The 20457-nt window shown below is 38.5% G+C and overlaps 2 protein-coding genes across 6 annotated transcripts in view; one reads left to right on the top strand and one right to left on the bottom strand.

Moving 5' to 3' along the window:
* ATAD2B (ATPase family AAA domain containing 2B) overlaps positions 1 to 10130 on the bottom strand; it is a 149663-nt gene extending 139533 nt beyond the window's left edge. Inside the window, exon 1 of one of the 2 annotated variants that reach the window (XM_037005564.2) lies at positions 8241 to 10130. In XM_037005564.2, coding sequence (XP_036861459.1) covers positions 8241 to 8459 — 219 coding nt within the window. In that variant the 5' untranslated portion in view covers positions 8460 to 10130. The remainder of the gene's footprint in view (positions 1 to 8240) is intronic. The other variant, XM_037005565.2, reaches the window with a different exon arrangement.
* A 4108-nt stretch (positions 10131 to 14238) lies between these two features.
* Positions 14239 to 20457, top strand: part of UBXN2A (UBX domain protein 2A) — a 36619-nt gene continuing 30400 nt past the window's right edge. Inside the window, exons 1-2 of one of the 4 annotated variants that reach the window (XM_037005567.2) lie at positions 14239 to 14767; positions 18123 to 18224. Coding sequence is in view for 1 of the 4 variants with exons in the window: in XM_037005566.2 (XP_036861461.1) it covers positions 14713 to 14767 (55 nt within the window). In the remaining 3 variants the exon portion in view is untranslated. Of the gene's footprint in view, positions 14768 to 14836; positions 16620 to 18122; positions 18225 to 20457 lie in introns of those variants that run through there. The other 3 variants (XM_073215959.1, XM_073215962.1, XM_037005566.2) reach the window with 3 other exon arrangements.

Genomic DNA, 20457 nt, shown 5'->3' with positions numbered 1-20457 from the left:
CAGTCTGCTTAGTTATCAGTTTAGGGACAAAATATTTCTAGGTGCCAACATCTGAGTAATATGAGCTCCAGAAGGAATGAAAAAGAGAGGAAAGTAAGATTAAAAGATAATTTTATGTTATCACTAAGAAATAATGATAAATACTACAATCCAAAAAGATGGAAAACCACAGCCTGAAAAAATCTAAGATTGCCACCAAAAGAGGGAAGGAATAATTCATGCCTAAAATATAATAGAAATTTACAAACACAAATAAAAAATTCTACAAGCTTTAAAAGGAAAAGAACAGAACACCTGCAAAAGAAAAAGAATCAGACCAAAATCAAACTTCAAGAGTAACCACCACATGCAAGATGACAATAAAGTAATATTCTTAAAGTATTGGACCCAGAATTTTGTATCCAGCCAATTTCTTATTTAAATGAACGAGCACAATGAAAATACTCCCAGGTATATAATTTCTTAAGAAAGTCTGTCCAAAAAGTCCCCAAAATATTTTTGGAGGAAGTACCCACAAAGAGAAATAAATACAAAATGGTAATGCAAGATATGAAAAGCAAGATAATCAAATTGGTATCTCAGTGAAATTTGTTACTGAAAAAAACTCCAAAGGAAAGGAAAAGTACTTATACCCATTAAAATAAAAATCAGAACTAAAATTCTAGACTATATAGCATAGGAAAGGAGGTGGAAAATTACAAGAACATTTTTAAAGAACATGTGTTAGAAGGTATATAATTTTTTTTTAATGAAGTCAATAAACAGTTTAGACTTTAGGAGCAATCTCTCATCTCTCTTGCTCTCACACACACACACACACGTGCGCAAACACACAGCAGAATGTTTAATTTTAAAATCAGCAGAAAATGCACAAATATGACCTAGTGGACATATTTGTAACACTGTACCCCCTATTGCAGACTCCACATTCTTTTCAATTGTACATGGAACATTTACAAAGCTAGCCATAAATGGGGTGACAAAAATAAGTCAGAACAAATTTCAATATATCAAAACCATATGGAGTATGTTCTCTGAACACAGTGGTATTAAACTAGAAGTAACAAAAAGATTATTAGAAAATGCCTAACAGTTTGAAAAAGTAAGCAATATACTTCTAGATAAACAAGGACCAAAAAATAACAAGAAATTAGAAACTACTCTATAGTTAAATATTAACCACTAACTATTCTAAATATATATGAGATATATACATATCATATATATATGTGTATATGTATGTGTCAGGAGAATATGAATAAAAAAATTAAGTAGAATCTTAATATGACACAAAATATGTAATTTGGACACTGAAAAATCAATAAATTCATGCTATATTTTCCATCTCAGTGCTTTCCCATCATATATATCTATTTACATTTTTCTACCCTTAATAGAAAATACACTTTTCTGAAACACACAGAGATCATTAAGCAAAATTAACAATACATTAGGTCACAAAGAAAGCATCAAATTCCACAAGAGAAATAATTATAAATTATGTCATGTAAGAGCTGTTCCTTGCTCTCGGATAACCTATTATGAAGGTGAAAATGATCTGCAAATTAACCTAGGAATTCAAATACACTCCCATCAAAATTCTAGTTGGATATTTTGAGAAATCCTATAATCTTACTTGGAAATTAGAAAAAATAAATAAAGATCCTTCAATATCTAAGCAACTTTAAAAAATAATAAAAAGGAAGAACTTGCCTTTAAGGTTATTAAGACATACCGCAAAACCAGTCATGGAAGCAGAATGGTATTGTCACAAGAATTAACAGACCAATAAAAAAGAACAGAGAGATCAGAGCAGAACACATATGAGAACTTGGTGCACTATAAAATGGCACTACAAATGATACGTTGCCTAGCAGCATGAATAAAATAAATCAAATACCTAAATAGGAAAGGTAGAACTACATGTGTTTACAGAGTCACAACATAAACAGTATGTATCACTTTCTATGGGACAAAAAAAGTTAAAAGCCGCATATCTTTACTATTGGAAAACAAGAAAAAATACCAACTCTAGTAGAAAATAGAAAAATGGTATTAACTAGCATTTTAGAGATGAAGAAATTTTTAGAAAATTACTGTGGACATAAAGAGTTGTTCATCCTCATTAGTAATCAAAGAAAAGCAATTAAAAAGCTAAATATTGCCAAATATTGGCCAGGGTGTTGGGATATAGGAACCCCTCCAGATACACTACTCATAGAAGTGGAGGCTAGAACAGAAAATCTAGGGATAATAATTTACTTTAAGTACATGTATACTCTATTCCACTGCTGGGTATCTCCCAGAAATTCCCACATCAAGACTTGACATGACACTATAAGGATGTTAACTGCAGCATGTAACATACAAGGTGTATCTGCATAGTTCCAGGAGGTGCATTCGCATTGACTATAGTGTGAATGGTGCCTCCTTGACTTTTGCAACACTGCACACCTGTAACAGGGGACCAAAGAGATAAAAATGCTTGCCCACATGGCACTGACATTTTAATATAGTAGCTGCTTGATAAATATTTTTTGATTCAATGAAAGACAAAAGCAGTAAACAAGTCTCCCATCAAAAGTTATGTTAGATTACCTCCAAGTTCCTGTCTGAAAAGATTGGAGAATCCATTTTATGGGTATCTTAAGTACCACTGCTTCACAGATCCTAATTTGAGTCCTAAAATACAGACACAAACTAATAATGCTAAACACTGTTTAATTCACTAGTAGGTATCTTCATATATAAATACGACACATAATGTCTTTTCAAAAGGTTTTAAAAAAATGAAACTTTTTTTCAAATGGAAAACACTTCTCTATCCCAGAGATAGATACCTAAAGCATAAAGGAAAATGTACACACGGATAAATCAAAATCACCAAGCAGTGGGAAAGATGGCAGCACAAGCATACTTTTATTGAAGAGCACAAGGCCCCAGCTTAGTCACGTCATAAGGATGTTTTTTCCCTCAAGCCATCTTTAAAATATTGGGAAATTAAATATTACAAAAACGATCTCTACACAATATGCCTGTTCCTCTCCTTATACCCACCTCCTAAAATCAGGCAGCAAGCATTTACTGAAAATCTCTGTCCTGTATTTCATATCCCTACAGACTACTGCTCCCATTTTCAGTCCCAGTACAATCCGAGACACCAAAACTCCAAACAGTTCAGTAAAAATCTGTCTGCATAATTTCCTGACTGTACAACAGCTGCCTTCTTCACTTTTTTGTATTATTTGTGAAAACTACCGACTGAACAGCATCAAAGAGTAGTGATAAATACAGATGAGACAAGATATACAAGTGAATAAGACAGAACTAGATTTAAATATTACCCTACCACTTACTACCTATTTGCCTTCTACAGGTCTTTTAACCTCCTTGGCAACTCAGTTTTCACAACTGTAAAATGGGGATACCATCACCTGCCATACAGTGTTAATGCAGTGATTAGACGAGACATCATTAAACACCTGGCACAAGATACTAAATAAACCTCAGCATACTCCTCTCCTTATTAGGTTAACACAAAATGTACAAAAGCACAAAATGCAATAAATATAGTAAAAGTGAAGGCTATCAATGTGAAAATAATTTTAAATGATGCATACTTTCCATTCACTCATTCAAAATCTATTCATTGAGCACTAGGTCTGGCAGGCACTGCTACAGGCATTCAGCTGTGAACAAGACAATTTCTATCTTTAAAGAACATCAAAGAGTTCTACTCAAAACATTTAATGATTAAAGGATTAGAATTCTTATCTCACCAAGTATCTATTTCATTCATTTGGCCCCTAACTTGAATTGATTTATCTTGCTAATATGTATACCATGTGCAAACTTTGTCCTGAAAGCAGGGACTGTTTTATTTATCCTCAGTTGTTAAAAGTCCAATAATCACGATCGTCACAAAACAGATCAGCTCCTCAAGATGCTATTCATTCATTCATTAAACAGATATTCATTAAGCATCTTTGTGTCAGATGCTGCACTAGGCTCTTCAATATACAGCAGCTGGGGGAAAATAAGCTACAGTGCCTGCCTTCACAGAGTTCACATCCTACTCCAGTAGAAAAAGCATAGGGGAGAAAGACTTTAACCAAAGGTATATATGCTACCTCCACATAATCCACATAATACTAAAATAAAAATTTACAAATGAAGAAAAAAACCTAATACCAAAATACTTATAGTTTAAAAGCATTTGAAGTTTAGAATCTTACAACATATATTCAAAGTACTAAAGTTAATAAAATTACAGCCTATTTAATATAGATGTCTTCTGTACGAATGCAAGAGACACATACAATACTTACCTCTCTAAAAATGTCTCTTTTATTTTTAAAAAGTTAACACATTTTACATATGATTTCCCCCACTAACTTTGTACTTCCATAGAACATTTCAATTCAAAAATCCCAAATGCTTTCTACTCACTAAGTCATTTTTCACAAAACCCTTCCCCATGGGGAAGGCATAACAGAAATACTAAATAGTCCTAGTACAAGACCATAACCTAAATACTATGAAACTAATTCAGTAATGCACACAAATGAAATTTCATTGTGTATGTTCAAAAAGAAATGCTAAACACACAATCTAAAGTAATACAGCACTTTTCTGAAGTGGATCCTTGAAGAGACAGGATCACTCTCCACTCAGGTTCAGAGACACTGGTTGGGCTCCTTAAGTTCTAACAAGTAGCAATCCTACCACCTTCCCCACTGGTTTCCAGAAATTACAGGTTTATCAATAGCAGGTACTGAGAAGATATGCAATCAAGGACCTATCAAAGAATGGCTTAAAAGACTACTTGCCAGGGAAAATAATTTAAGGAATTAATATGCATTCACTTCTACAGATGTTGTAAGTTTCAACCACGACCTAAAAAACTTGCAGTTTGTATATAATGCACTAAAGAAATGTCCAGTAATTGAATTTTTTAAAGTTGCATTTCCTGTTGGCTACTAGATAGTCGTATGAACTCCACAGCTGTTTTCACTCAAAACTGTGACAGAAAAAAATGCTTATCACATTACTCAGTATCACCTATGTGGGCTCAGTGTGAATTTGATATACTGAAAAACAAGCCCTACTCTGAGGAACTTGTATTCCTCCTCCTCTGAGAATTATATACATTGTTACATTTCCCTCTCAGACTTATTTACCATGTTTAACCCTCTGAGAATTATATACATTGTTACATTTCCCTCTCAGACTTATTTACCATGTTTAACCCTCAACCTCCACCACCGCTTGTGTTTGTTATGTTGGCAAATGCATAAATATTAGAAAAGAGTAAGTACAGGGTGATAAAAGAGCATATTAAAGAAGGACCCAGAGATTTTTTAATAAAATAAAAATAAGGCAAGTTTATCTAGAAGGTTACTAAAAATATTTTGACTCTCCAACTAAAATACTCAATGACCATCTCAAAAAACACAAAAGGCTAGTGACAAAGCCAAAAGGCCTAACAAGAGGTAGAAAAAGTTGAAATGTTTTTCAAAAATTGTTTTCCAATTCTGTGAATACAGTATTAGTTGGTTTGCTGAAGACAATTCTTAGGTGGAGCAAATAGGTGCTAATTACTGATGGTCAGATTAACTGACCTAAAAAAGGTCAAGCTTCATACAGCTAAATAAACAAAAAAAGGCCAAGTATAAAGGAGTAATTACAACTGCCTGCATAGCACAAGTCAACTCGACATTTTTTTAAACAGTGGGCACACAAAAAAAATCAATCCAATGAACTATAGAATAAATGATGTTTATTTCCCCATTCCACACATACTTGGGGAAAACGCAAAACTTAGGCACAGCTCATGGCTTTTTAGAGCAAATGAAACGTCTTTCCACACAGTAGATGAAATAATCATTATAGAAGGAGGGGGGTAAAAGTGTAAAGTGAAGAAAGCACAACAGAAAAAAGGAATATCCTCAACTACATATCTTATGAAGAGCAATACATTTCTTCCTACAAAATATATCTCCCAAAGCAATAGCAGGACCATCCCCATTTTCCATCAAGTAAGTCATACAGACACCAGCAAATGTCTAATACTCTATAGACACAGAGGATGTATGGAGTGCTGAATTCTTGCAGCATTAAAACCAACTTGAAAGGAAGAGCTTACCAGATTCAAATAAATCCTCTTCAGAAATACACAGCAAGAAATGTACAACCCTGTTCCTAAGTATATATATATAGTCCACAAATTCAGAATTATAATGTATCCTCTTCTAAAGGACCAACCACAGTACAGAATTAGTAAATCTCTTAATCTCTTAAATTTCTCAGAGAAAGCAATTAGATCATTCATCATTTACTAGAACACAAATCTTCTTAAAACTCAAAAACAAATATTTTAAAATAAATCTTCATTCACCTGCCTTAATGATCTTTTTAAAACATTTTAAAAGGATCCTTGAAACAAAGTTTCACTAGCATCCTTCTAGGAAGAGCTTAGTATCTTTCATTCTTCCAGCAACCTAAAAGCTACCAAATGTTCATTTCTACACTAGATTATTGATTCCTTGCCTTTTAACATCCCCATAACAGCTGCTTGACAAATTACCTCACCTTATACCCCAGGGGGTAAGGACAGCATGCTATCCCTGAATTTAAAAATGGGACCACAAACTGATCAGTGACAGATGAGCTAATTGCTTCGGATGAATTAGACACTGCTCTAATAGACTAGACATTCATAGCATTACACAATGAAATGCTTATATTCTAAACACTTTATTTGTGCTTAAGTGGAGAAAATAGACCTTGCTTAAATTTACTTTAAATTTAAAATATATGCTAGCTTCAGAAAGTAAGTTTGTTGTACATGTTCGGAGTAATTTCTACAGAAAGCCTAGTTGTCAGCATAATTATTCCAAATAGTTTGCACAGCTCTCGGATTTAGCTTTCTCACTTCAACCTAGGAGATCTGTAGGCCCTGAAACAGTCTATTAGGTAAGATAATTTTTAAAAGATTTTCCAGATTGTTAGCAAAATGGAAGAGAAATGTTTTCAAAAATACAGTATATTTCAGAATACTACGGTAAAATAATGTCTGTTTTATCAGCCTTGGTTCTTTCTGATAAGTGTCAGAAGAGTATGAGATACAGAGAAAAAGCACATACAAATCATAATCTTGTAGACCCATACAGAAAATGAAATACTGCTTTCCTCCCATAAGAATAACAAAATAATGTGGCTTTAAATACTATTTTAAATGAACAGCGATTCCCAGCCAAATTACTAGACAGAAGCAATATTCTTTTCTGAATTCATAACCAATCTCACAACACAAACTTATCAACTCCTTTCAAGTGATAAAACACAGTTTTACGCTGTAATAAAATTTCAAGATCTTTCAACAACTTTTTTTAAACAAACTAAATTATCACCGCCCTTCATTAAATGTCACTTTTCCAACAGTGACAACGATGGGGTTAGCTCACCTTTGATAAACTATTCCCATAACAAAAATGCAGACATCTAAGAAACCGTACATCTTGGAAATGATACTGCCTATTATCCGAAACATTCGACACGATTCTTTCGACATGCCCCTTTTCTGACCAGAAAGCTCTACTGGTCCCTTCTAGAACCCTGGTTAGCTAGCTAGCGTATTCTTCAACCACAATTACGATGTTTGATCTCTCCTGCCTGGAGAGGCGATAGCGTTGATTTTGTTTTAAAGTTGGTGTCAGAGCAGCTACAAACTTTTTTCAGCATTCCTGCCTGACTGCCAACTGCAGCTCTCCGTTCACTACCTCAGCAACTTGAACCACCCCCAAACAGTTTGAGAGTAAGGTGGAGTTAGACACTGGCAGGAGCTGACACACTTACAGGAAGGGTCTGACACCGCAGAAAACTTTCACTTCTTTTCTCCAGCCCTTCCACCGGGGAACTCCGGTTCTTTGCTCTTGCTCCCCTAGAATTCCCCTCTAAGACAGGACAGGGACACGGAAAGCAGACCATTCTAATGTCCCGAAAAGACTCCCAGAGCCCTTTCCCCTAGATTAATCCTATTCTTTACACAAAAGGGCCGAGCCAGCAAAGCTGTCGCAGCCCTACCTAGCCGGTGCCATCCGCCGCCGCACCCGCAAACCCGGTCTCCGGCCGCCCGGGCGATCTCCACTGGAGGCTTCCTGCCCCAGCCCGGCCAGACAAAGCCCCGGCGGCCGGGCCGGCGCTCTCAAGACTACGGACTGGGGCCGCCGCGCTCTTACCCGGGCCTCATCCAGAGCGACGCCGGCACCACCGCTTCCCCCGGCCTTGGCGGCGGGGCAGCTGGCAGCGCGGGTCTTGGAGGAGCGGGTCCGAGAAGAGATGAAATGGCTGCTGCCTCCGGTCACCCCAGGCTGCTCTGCTCCGGCCCCAGGCCCGGGCCCGGGCCCAGGCGACTTAGACCCGAGAAGGCGCAGGGAGCTCTTCCGGGTGTTCACCATGGTCCAGCCAGGAGGACGGAGTCCACGTCTCGCCCGCCGCGCCCGGGAGAGCCAAGGAAAGCCGGTCCGCCGGCCGGGCAGTCAGGGCCAGTGGAGCCGGGCCGGGAGAGACCAGCCGACCCGGATTCTGCGGAGCACAGACGAGGACAGGCGCGACTAGGGCAGAGGAAGGGAAGTCGGCGTCAGAAGGTAGTAGCGGGAGGCGGAAGCGATGCTCCAGGCGGACAGCTCAGACCCTCCGCCGGCTTCGCCCTTCTCAGCGGGAGCCGAACGGAGCCGCCATTTCTGCCCCTTTCTCTCTCGTTCTCGCTCTCGAGCTCCGTGCGTCAGGGTTCCAGCGCCGCAGGGCCGACGAGACGCTTCTGGCCGTGGCCGCTTCGGGGCGCTGCAAGGCCAGCCAGCCTTCTCCTGCCGGCGGCTCTCTCCCCACCGCCCCTCTAGTAGGCCCCGCCCAGCGGCGTAGCGTCAGTGTTCAGCCGCCGGGGGAAGGGACGCTCTGGGTTGTGTCAGCTCTATGGTTTACAGGTATGGCCGGCTGTCCATCTACGAGGGGGATGGGAAAAACCAGAGTGGGCACGGAAGGAACTCGCGCGCTGGAGTCAGTCCTGAAGCTCTCACACCCTGACAGGCCCAAGTACCTCAGCACCCCCACTATCAGCCCAGGTGGCCTGGATGGAGGAAGGAACGACCGGCAAAGGCGGGGGATGGAGGACCGGCGAAAACGAGGGCGCGGTGACCTGAGTTGGAATCCCAGAGGCACCCAAAGCACGACACTGAACTTGAGCCGCACTTTTCACAGCTATAAAATAAGAATGGTTAACTGTGATAAAATAGATGTGTGCATTATCTCGCCACCGAAAGCTTAAGAAAGAACAAAAGCTAGAACCCTGCATCTCTGAACAAAACAAAGACAGAGTGGTTTTCTATAACCTTGGGCAGATCTAAGGCGGAGTCAACAAAGCATGAATTCTGCCTACTAAGAGCGTCCTTTATGCTGCCGCCCACACACGCTCGAGTTAATAATACAAAAAAGCTGAACACAAATATGTAAAACTTACTATTTAACTTTAAAAGAAAAAGATGAAGGCACACAACATGAAAAGTTCTGTAAACTAGGAATTATGTACATTTCAAAAATTCTCGGTACATTAGGGATAGAAAGCTTACTACTTATTGGACAGAAGTGCTTCCTGTTTACTACGCTAAAATTGAAGACTTGAGAAGAGTCCTGTAAAAATCACCAAGATGCATCAAAATTAGAGCAGTCTAGCCACCCAAGATCCCAATTGTTCAACAAAACTACATACACCCCTGGGAATGGAGATCGTTTTTCTGTTTGGAAAGCAATATGGGTTCCAGGAAAGCAAACAAATTCCTCTCACATTAATTTTTGCATCCTCCCAGGCCACTCCACCCACCACCTGAAACCAGCCTCTAAAGGGTGTGGAGCCCTCATAATGGAACCAGACCTGGGTTTTCCTGCATCAGTTAGCAATGAAATTACTGAGCAGAATCAACAGTTTAATTTCTGACAAAAAGGCTGGTTTTCAGTAGTATATAGAATATCCTTAAGAGGTGTATGATATGAAAGTTAGAATACCAAGGATTTGTGTGCCTGCCTCCTTTCTTTCTGTGTTTGTTTTTATAGTCCTAAATAGAGAAAGCCAGGTTATGATTTGGGTTATAACTTACGCCATTTACTATCAACAGATGTTCAGAGTAAACCGGTGTCAGGCTCTCTGCCAGACCAAAAAACAGAGAGATTAAAAAAAATAAATAACAACTTAGTCTGGCCCTCAAAGAGCTCACAGGCAATGAGGGAATGAAAGAGAAAGCTGCAATACAATGTGGTAAGAAAGAATGAGGCAGAGTCCTCTAGTTCAAACTGGGATGTTAGGGAAAGCCTCTAACAGGGAATGACGCCTGAGATGGATCTTGAACTACAAAGTGGGGCAAAGAAACATTATGGGCAAAAGAAAGGAAGGCTTGGAAAAGATATGAAACAGTTGCTTGTTTTACATAGTATGACCTGGAGAAAATAACTAAGCGGTGTTTAAAATCATTTTTAAACTTTACTGAAAACTACATGAGCTGGCAAAACACTAAGGAATATTTCGACCAAAAACTAAGTCACAGCAGGAGCCCAGATCTACTAAGCAAAGATCTATAGAAACCATTCATTTTCAATGCATTTGCTCAGCCCTAGTGATCCTGATCTTCTATTTTCTCTATCTTAAGAAGATACAAAAGACAGGAGACATGGCCCAGAATCTGCTCAAGTTACATAGTCTAATGAAATCACCCTGCAAAATCCTACTACAAAAAGGATACACTTAAATATAAGGGTGAGTAAAAAATAAACCTATCAACCTTGCCATCACTCATCCCCCGGAAACTTCAAGGAGAATTGCCTTTCTCAGCATCTACACTAAGAATAAGGGGGAAAGAACATATCCCTTGAGAATTCAAAACAACAAACTGGTCCTCAGGTTTACAGCCTAAATTCACCAAATCTGATAGGTATGAAGAACATGAAGACAATAATTTAGGTTAAATAGGCTTGAGTCAAAATTCTAAGCACAGAACCAAAGCAATCATAAATTGTCTCTGAAAGAAGGCACCATCAACAGAAGATACCAAAAAAAAAAAACCTCATAAATATGACCCAGTAAAACAAAATAAAAAACATAAAGTAAAAATCATCATGAAAAACAGCCAGCAAAAAGAAAAAGGAATGAGACCCACAGATTTATATTTAGTTGTGTAATACAAAATACTAATGATTATGTAATGATAACAGCAAAAATATCAAAGCAAATTCTAAAAGAATGAAATAGAACTTAGGAAAATATAGAGTAGAGTTCTTAGGTATGACACCAAGAGCATAACCTATGAAAGTAAAAAAAATAAACTAGACCTCATCAAAATTTTAAACTTTAATTTTTTTGCTCTGTGAATGATGCAGTTAAGACAATGAAAACCAAACAGACTGGGTAAAAATATTCACAAACCACGTATCTCACAAAGGATTCTCCTAGAATATGAACTCTCAAAACTCGACATTAAAAAAAAAATTACAAAGTGGAGAAAAGATCAGAAGAGATATTTCATCTAAGAAGATATGCAGAGGGAAAATAAACATATGAAAAGATTTCAATATCACTAACCAGTAGGGAAATACAAATTAAGACTGACAAGTTATCCTACATACCTATTAGAACAACTAAAATTTTTTTAAGTGACAATACCAAATGCTGGTGAAGAGGCAGAGAAACTGGATTGTTCATATATTCTGAGTGAGAATGTAAAATGGTCTTGGAAGTAAGTGCACAGTGGTAATGGTTGCTCAATATTTGAGTGTACTTAACACTACAGAATTATACACTTTAAAATGGTAAAAGACAAAACCAAACAAAAACCTACAGTATTTGGAGAAACCCGCTATTGTTGCAGAGGTCAACAGACAGGTCAGCATAACAGAACACAGACCTAGAATACAGGGCCCAGTATTGATGGGGATTTAGTATATGAGGTAACATTACAAATCCATGAGGATGGAAGGAACTCTTTGATAAATTGCCTTGGCATTATGGGCTTTATCTGTTAGGTATTACATTAGTAAATATACCTAGATCTAAGTCCAAAACGTGAACTTGTTTTTCTTAATAGGCAAGAATCAAGGGCATTAAAATAGAACATTCACTGAATACAGTTAAGCAGGTTAAGGCAGAAGGCTAAATACAGATGTACCATATCCCAAATTAACAAACCAATAGAAAACCAGTAAACAGTATTTGCATTTTAAAAAGCAGTGTAATCAATAGAATGAAGGAGAAAGATCACCTGATTATCTCAATTGACAGAGAGTAAGCATTTGACAAAATCCCACAACCTTTCATTATAAAAACACTCAAGGAAGTAGGAATAGAAAAGTTTCTTAGGCATGAAGGACAACTGACATATTCAATGGTGAACGACTGAAAGCTTTTCCCTTAAAATTAGGGACAAGACCATGAACCTGGCTTTTGTCATCTCCATTCAAAAGTATACAAAATTACCCTGTTCAAAATTTCTAGCCAGAGAATTTAGGCAAGAAAACAGTAAAAGGCCTCTAGTGCAGAAAGGAAGTACATCTATTCATATTTACAGATGACATGTTCTTATATGTACAAAATACTACAGAATCTACTTTAAAAAAACAACTATTAGAGCTAATAAATGAATTCAGCAAAGATGCTGGATATAAGATCAACACACAAAAATCAGTGGCATTGCTATACACTATGAAAAATCCAAAAAGGTCATTAAAAAAGCAATTGCCTTTCCAACAGCATCAGAAAGAATAAAATATGAGTAAATTTCACCAAGGAGGTATAAGACTTGCACATTGAAAACTACAAAACACTGCTAAAAGAAATTAAAAAAGACCTAAGTATTTGGAAGGACATCCATGTTCATGGGTTGAAAAACTTAATACTGTTAAAATGTCACTACTTTCAAATTGATCTACTGATTTAATGCAATCTCTATCAAAATCCCAATGGCCTTTTTTAACAGAAATGGAAGAGTTGATCCTAATTGCAAGGGCCCTGGAATAACCAAATTAACCTTCAAAAAAAACAAAGTTGGAAGACTAACACTTTATGATTTCAAAACCTACTACAAAGCTATAGTAATTAAAATATTATAGTACTGGCATAAGGATAGATGTATATAGATAAATGAAATAGAATTTTGAGAGTCCAGAAATAAACCAGTACATTTATGGTCAACTGGTTTTGAACAAGGAAAGAATCTTCTCTATGAAATGATGCTGGGACCAAAAAAAAAAAGAGGAGAGGTGTCACATAAGGGCTGAAGAAAAGTCTTTGCCCAAAGGTATCAGAGTATCTCCTTACCCTGGGCTCCAACACACAAAGCTTCTGGAGCACTGGTTTGAAAACTGAACTCACCACTGGATTCCAGAATCACTGAACAGCAGTTGAGTTAAAAGGACTCAGAAGGTAGCTTTACCTTGGTGAGGATGGCTGGGGTCCACAGATGAGGCTTAATCTCAATTTGAATCCAGGCACTAAAAACTGTCAAGTAAAAAATTACTATTTAGGCAAATCAGGACTTTATTTGAAAATATTATTGCAGCAGGGTGGGGGAAAAAGATTATTTCAACAAAGGAGAAGGACAATTACAATAGGGAGAATGCTCAACTATCAAATAAATCTGGATTTAGGTGAAGAGAATTTACTGGAAGATTATTACAAGAGGGAAAAGGGACTATAGCCATGGGGTGTGGGGGGTGAGCGAATGACTATAGCTAGAGGAAAACTATAGACCACGAATTCTGTAACTCTCCAGGGTCAGACAGAACGAGGTTTTCTTTTATAGCGAGGGGTGAACAAAGGCTAAAGATCTGGGTGTGCGGTAGTGGGATGAATGGGTGGAGGTGTCAGTGATGACACTGCAGATCAAAGATGTTCTACATGGAGGGTCAGCCTATTTTCAGAAATGGTAGGTAAGAATGCTGGTTCAGACTGAGGGTGTGTCAAAGTTTGGGGGCCTGGATGAAGGAAATAAAAAGTTTGGTAAAGTCAAGGAAGCCTTCATTTTGTCCAGGTTGGTCAGTGAGTACAATCAGTTCAGCTAGTAATTTATGAGGCAAAAAGAAGGGGAATTTGGAGGGTCTGTGCCTGACTTTGTCAAAGGTAAATAAAGGGGGCATCCGTGAGTCATATCTACATCAGATAGGGAAGGGTGGTTCCTCGCTGTAAACACTCTCAGGTACACAAAGGGGGGGGAGGATTTCTTTAACCGTGGCCTTCCAGAATCATAGGGCTCAGGTAGAGTTCAACACTATCAGAATGCAGGGAAGTCTCTCCACGGATTCAGCCTGAGGCTAACGAGGTACACAAGGGGTCGCTGGGTTCTCAGGCGAGCCTGCACGTGCATTTTCCGCGCCGCGTGAAGAGGCAGCAAGCCGCGACGACGACCGCAGAAAGAGCCCGCCGCCATTACTGCGCAGAACGCCAAGGGCCCCGGCGGCCGGCCGGGGCAGCCCCACCCGCGCGCGCGCGCGCATCTGCGCAGACCCGGCCTCGGCGCGTGCACGGCGCCGGGCTGCGGTGACGGAGGGAGGCGGGCCGGGTCCCGGTGGCGCGGCCGCCGATCCTGAGAGGCTCAGGCGGTGGCGGTGCTCCCCGTCCGAGGGGCTCGACCCCAGCAGCGGCGGGGGCGCCCGCGGCCCCTGGGCGAATTGAGGATGAGGCCCCGGGGCGACGGCGCGGCGCGACCACTTCCAGCGGCCGCGCCCGGGGGTAAGTGTCCTGAGGCCGCGCCGCGTCGTGCCGGCCGCCGGGTGTGGGCGGGCGTTTCCCGGGCCGGACGGCGCGGCCGCGCTCGTCTTTGTGTCCTGAGAGCCCGCGGTCGCGAGGGCTTCAGCCCCGGATGCTGCGACCTGGAAGCGCGCTGTCGGGCGGCGGCCGGGAGAGACTCCGGTCCAGCCCGGATGAGCCGCGCTTCTTGGTGAAGGCACATCGGTGGGTTTTCTCGTTCCGATGGGCTCAGAAACTTCTACGTACGTGCTCTCAAAATGTCCCCCTTTCCAAAGGCGGACATCGCAAAAGGAGTTAGGAAATAAAAAGCATGCCTGTGTTGGGTGTACATTCTTAGTTAACTTCATTACTCGTCGTCCACAACTCACTTTCTTTTAGACTGTAGATTTGATTGTCGCTATTTTCCTTTTTTTTTTTTTCTGTATGTCCATTTTCTGACTATTCGCATTTTTCTGGCCATTATTACTTGTTGGCAATGATGAACATAAGCGTGGCGTCCAGCGTCAGTTCCGTCCTGTTTAGAGATAACTGGAAATAAATATAGGAAACTGAGCGTATTCATGTCGATGTGGAACTGTGAATACGACTGGTTGTATTAGCGACGTGAAAAGCAGCTTATTTCATGGTAATGGCTTAAGTGTCTGATGTGTTCATCAGTTTTTAAATTCTACTTTAGTTTTAACGGGAAAAGGTCTAAATATGCTGTAAGTCATACTAATTTAAAAGGCAATCCAGTGAATACTGAGCACCCATGCAGAACTCTAAAGTTAGTACTAGGCATTGACGGAATCCAAAAATGAGTAGGAATTGTATGCAGGAGGGAGTGATACGCACACAATTATGATACAAGGCGGAATACAGTATTAACAAAAACTAACGCTTATTGAGCGCTGGCTCAGCCCTGCACTGTGGTAAATATTTTACATGCATACTTTAGATACGTAATGTTTAATGTTAATTACTCAGTATCATCATCCAAATTATTTAGTACCTACTGTGTGCTGAGTGCTAACGAAATGTTGGTGACCAGTATAGATTTTGCCTTTAAGGACATTACATTGTAATAGGGGGAAGCAGATAGTAAATAATCACACAAGTAAATGCCAGTAATTCTAGACAGCTTAAAAAAGGAAGAATTGGTAGGGTGTTGTGGAGAACGTGTAGCAGGGGGACTTAATCCCATCTGGGGAAATTCGTTAAGATTTTCCTAGGAAAGTAATCTTTGAGCTGAAATATTATGGGTAAGTAGGAATTAGGCAAAGATGACTCCCAACGTGGGGAAGAAAGGGCCAGGCAACGGAAATAGGTTCCATAGAGATTAGAGAAGGTTGTGGGAACTGAAAGGTCTTAGCAGTTGCATTAAGTGCAGAAAGCAAAAGGGGGCTGTGGTTAGTGCCAGAGAGATGGTGGGAGGCCTTTTAAACGATGTTAAGGGTTTGGGACCGCCTTTAAACAATTTTCAAGCCATTAAAATGTAACGAGACAACAGTACAGTGAACTCCCCTTAACATTATCCTCTTGGGCCGTATTCCGAGATCAATGGGGGAAGTATTGAAGGGTTTTAAGCAGGGAAGTCCCACAATTCAATTTTGATCATAATCAAAAAGGTCATGCTGACTTCTCTGTGGAAAGTAGGTTGGATAGGGAAAAGAATGGATATGAGGAAACCACCTGGAGGTGACAGTTGAGACTAGACTTGGGACTGTGAAGAGAGGGCGAATACTAAGAGTACAATGACTCATCTCCTCACTGTGCTGCTAGTAGCTGTATTTACATCTTTTGGAGTATTTGTGGAAGGTTTTCTAAAGCTTGTATTTGAGGTGGGTTTTGCAAGGTAGGTAACAGTTCAATATGGAGCCCTGGAATGAGAATGTCTTGGGGTCAAACAATGGCTGATTCAGTGACCTTGGCAGTCCCTGCTTTCACCTTTCCCCTAGGATTTTCCCATTTAAATTACTTACATCACCATCATTTTGGTCCTTTTGCATATAATTCCCTCAATAGTTTTTTTCTAGAAGAAGGTATCTTCTTCATTAGTATGATTACAACTAAGATAAGCTGAAACTTTTCAAAAGATTTCATTTATTACTTAATAGTAAACTAGAATCAATAAAATATACAAATAAACTGCCTTTTAAAGTGTTTGTTTTGATGCTACCATAGTTTGTACTTAGAGACTGAGAACCCAAATCCCATTCTGAAGAAGAACTAAGCGAAAGGAGCTCCGCATGGAAATGTGATCCTTGGTTTCTTTTCCCTTGTCTTTAATGCCAGGAAACGGCTTTATTTCTAAAGAGAAACTTTTAGCCTCTACATAAAGATAGTGTGCCCAGTGGTATAATATTTTTATATGAATACATAATCTTAAAAAAAAAGCCTGTAGTTTGTTCAAAAAAATAAGTAAAATTGGTAACTTACAAGCTTTTTCTCTTCTAGTTATATGTTAAAAAGACTGCATTTCTTAGTTGTATAAATCTATTTTGACTGGGTTTTCCTTTTAGTGGATATGTTCCCAAAAGCTCAGTCTACTCTGTCTCCTGACTGGTTTTTATCACTGCAGTTGTTGGGAGTAAGTGGGATAATATTTGGGAAGGTGTTCAGTAAATTGTGAAATACAATACAAATGTAAGATGGTAGTGGTACTAATTGGGAGTATACTGAAGGAAATTGTGTTCACTGCCCATTCTGATGTCCGAATTCATGCTGGTAGCATAGATACTTGGCAGGTGGTTTTTTTAAACTCTATAGTACGTAAGGTACGTTTGTTCATTTCATATGACAGTGGTGATTGTAGAAGCTCATTCAATTGATACAAATTAATTTTACATGGCTCATTTATGTATTACTAATTTATGATAGAAAATACTTAAGGAAATATTGACATCCATGTTAGAATCAGTTTTTACTTCATAATTCTGTGCCATGTTTGCAATTAGTAATGAAGTATTTTTTTTCTTGGTTAATCTATAAACTTCTTGAATAGAGAGTGTCCTATTGACCTTTATTTTATATCATTAGCTCTAAACCAGTGCCTCCCACAGAGTGGTGGGGGGTTCAGTAAGTATATAAATGTTCTTTTAAAATTTAATTAGTGAAATCAAAAGTAAAATTGCAAAGGCCTTGTCAAAATTAAAACTTTTAAGACCAAGTCTGAAGGTGTTTCTTAACCAATCCTTGTAATAGAGGTTATGAGGGGAGGGATAAGAAAAGAGAAAGGAGCATAACTTTATTGTACTCAGTATCTCCTTTAGTATTCAGAACAACCTTTTGTGGAGTATAATTACCTTATGAGGAGGATAGTTAATAATAAAATAAACATGATGTCTTCACGTTACAGGTTAGGCATCTGGGACTTGGAGAAGTTCAGTAACGTGTGTGAAGTCATCCAGCTCAAAAATGATGTAGCCAGTATTCCAGTACAAGTCAGTTTGAATCCAAGGTCTGTTCTTCATTCTCTTTTGCTGTCATAAAATAAGTAAAAACAGTTTATCAGTAGCTTATAACTGAAATGCCGAAAAATATTAGTAAGTTGCTAGAGAACAATAACCTATCAATAAGAAACATAGTGAAATACTTTAATGATGGCTATTCTTTTCTTTGTACTTGCTAGCCTGTGGAAGAAACAGGAAATGGGGTAAATCATACCTCTCCTCAAGGATCTTAGATCCAGTAGAAAAAGCTAGAAGAAATGATAGAAAACAATATCATGCAGTATGATTTAAGTGCCAAAAATGTAAGTGTTTTAAGAGAGGAATATTAATAAAAAATTTTTAATTTCACCTTTATGATAGAGGTGGATCTTGGGCTGAGTTGAGACTTGAATAATTTGGATTTGAATGCCAAAAGGTGGTTACAATGTAAACAGATGTGGAATGAATATGTTACCTTTAGGAGACAGCGAAGGATCATATCTATCTAAACTAAGGGATTATTTCAGAGTAGTTGAAAATAATGTTGGAAAATTGTCAACTAACAGTGTGACCAAAGGGCAATGTCCACAGGGCTAGGATCTTTTGTCTGTTTTGTTCAGTTATGTATCCTAAGCACCTAGAATCGTGCCTGGTATATAGTAGGTTCTGAATAAATGTGCATTTTTAATATTTTTAACAACTTCATTTGGGTATAATTAATATGTAATTAAGAAACATTTGGAACCTACCACTTAATTTTTTTAAGTGAATAGTATTCAAGGATATCTATAATACTTTATTTCTTAAATAAAAAAGCAATTAGGTCAAAATGTAAACTTCTGAAATCTGAAAGGTTGGGATGGTTGTTTATATTTTTCTCTATTCTTTTGTGTGTGTTAAATAGGGAAGCAATTTTTAAAGGGAAGCAATTAAGTAGTTCTAGAAATACGAGATTTGAAGGATAGTCCTAGGAGAAAACATGAAATAGAACATGAAATTCTGGTTTCTGAATATATGTTGAGTTTGTTTTTTTTTGGTTTTTAATTTTTTATCACTATGGTACATATACATAATTTAAAAGGCAAAAAGTGTTAGAAGACTTAAAACTAAAAAATGCTCCCACTCGCTTTCCCTAGAGACAACTAGTTACTTTGAACTCATAGCTGTTTCTTGTTATTTACAACCATATTTCTAAACAGTGTGTATTCTGAGTTACTAATTTTGAGCAATGCCTTTTGTGTTGCTTTTATAAGGGTTTTAGCTTTCTTCTGCTTACCCCCTTTATCTTCTCATCCTTTTCATGGTTTTAGTTCACTTTTTTTCATACAGTAAGTAAAATAGACACCTTTTTTCTCTCTTTGGACTTCAGGTTCATCCTTGGTCCAGAGATGGTATAATTATGTTTAGTTAATAAATGTAATACTTGCATACTCAAAAGAACATTGACAGTGTTGTACCCTTAATAGTCATTTTTAATATTTGCACTTTTAAAGCATGTGATTTATTTGATCATATCCATTTGAGGTGTTATTAATTTTTGATATTATAGAAAATACCTTTCCACTTACCTGATTTGTTACTTTATAAATAATATCTAATCCAGTGCCTTACATTCAATAAACATTGACTAAGATTCTGTGAGGGAAATAATGGTCTGTTTTCATTCTTAAGTCTTAAGGATTTATTTGAAGACCACTAAGAAAGGATTAAGAAGTCTTCAAAAATCCAAAATCCCACCTTGAGACAATAGAAACATACAATTTGTCTTCATTGTTGGGTTTCATCCTCTTGGATGGTGTGGCTTTTCATGGCTCCTATGTTACCCTCTAACTAAAAGGTAGTCTTGAGTTACAGTTGGGGATGCTTTTGTAGGTGCTTTTCTCCACCTTACTTCGGTGCTCCTCTGCTACATCACATCGCCTCCTTTTTCCTTCCTTCCAGTTTCCCCTTGCCTTTCAGAATTGCTCATAATTTTCTCATGAAAAGGCTAAGAAATAAATTTCCCATTAGTTTATATATAACTCATAATGAAGACAATAGTGGTATTTAAAACAATTTTCAGTGGTATGGTATTTTCCAATTCAGACTTCACTGTCCGACTTTAATTCCTAGCAAAATAGAGGCTGAGTGGGAATTAGTGCTCCGTCTGAATTGCCTGTGGTTGTGGGCCCAGCTCCATTAGCAGCAGGAAACTGGAGTGCAAGTCAAGAACTAAGATCCTTCAAACTCTTTGATTTTATCGGTGAAAGGCTGCCACTGGAT

Source organism: Manis javanica, chromosome 1, assembly GCF_040802235.1.
Source record: "Manis javanica isolate MJ-LG chromosome 1, MJ_LKY, whole genome shotgun sequence".
NCBI lineage: Eukaryota > Metazoa > Chordata > Mammalia > Pholidota > Manidae > Manis > Manis javanica.
Note: the sequence above shows the minus strand (reverse complement) of the source record. Positions and strands in the feature narration are given on the sequence as shown.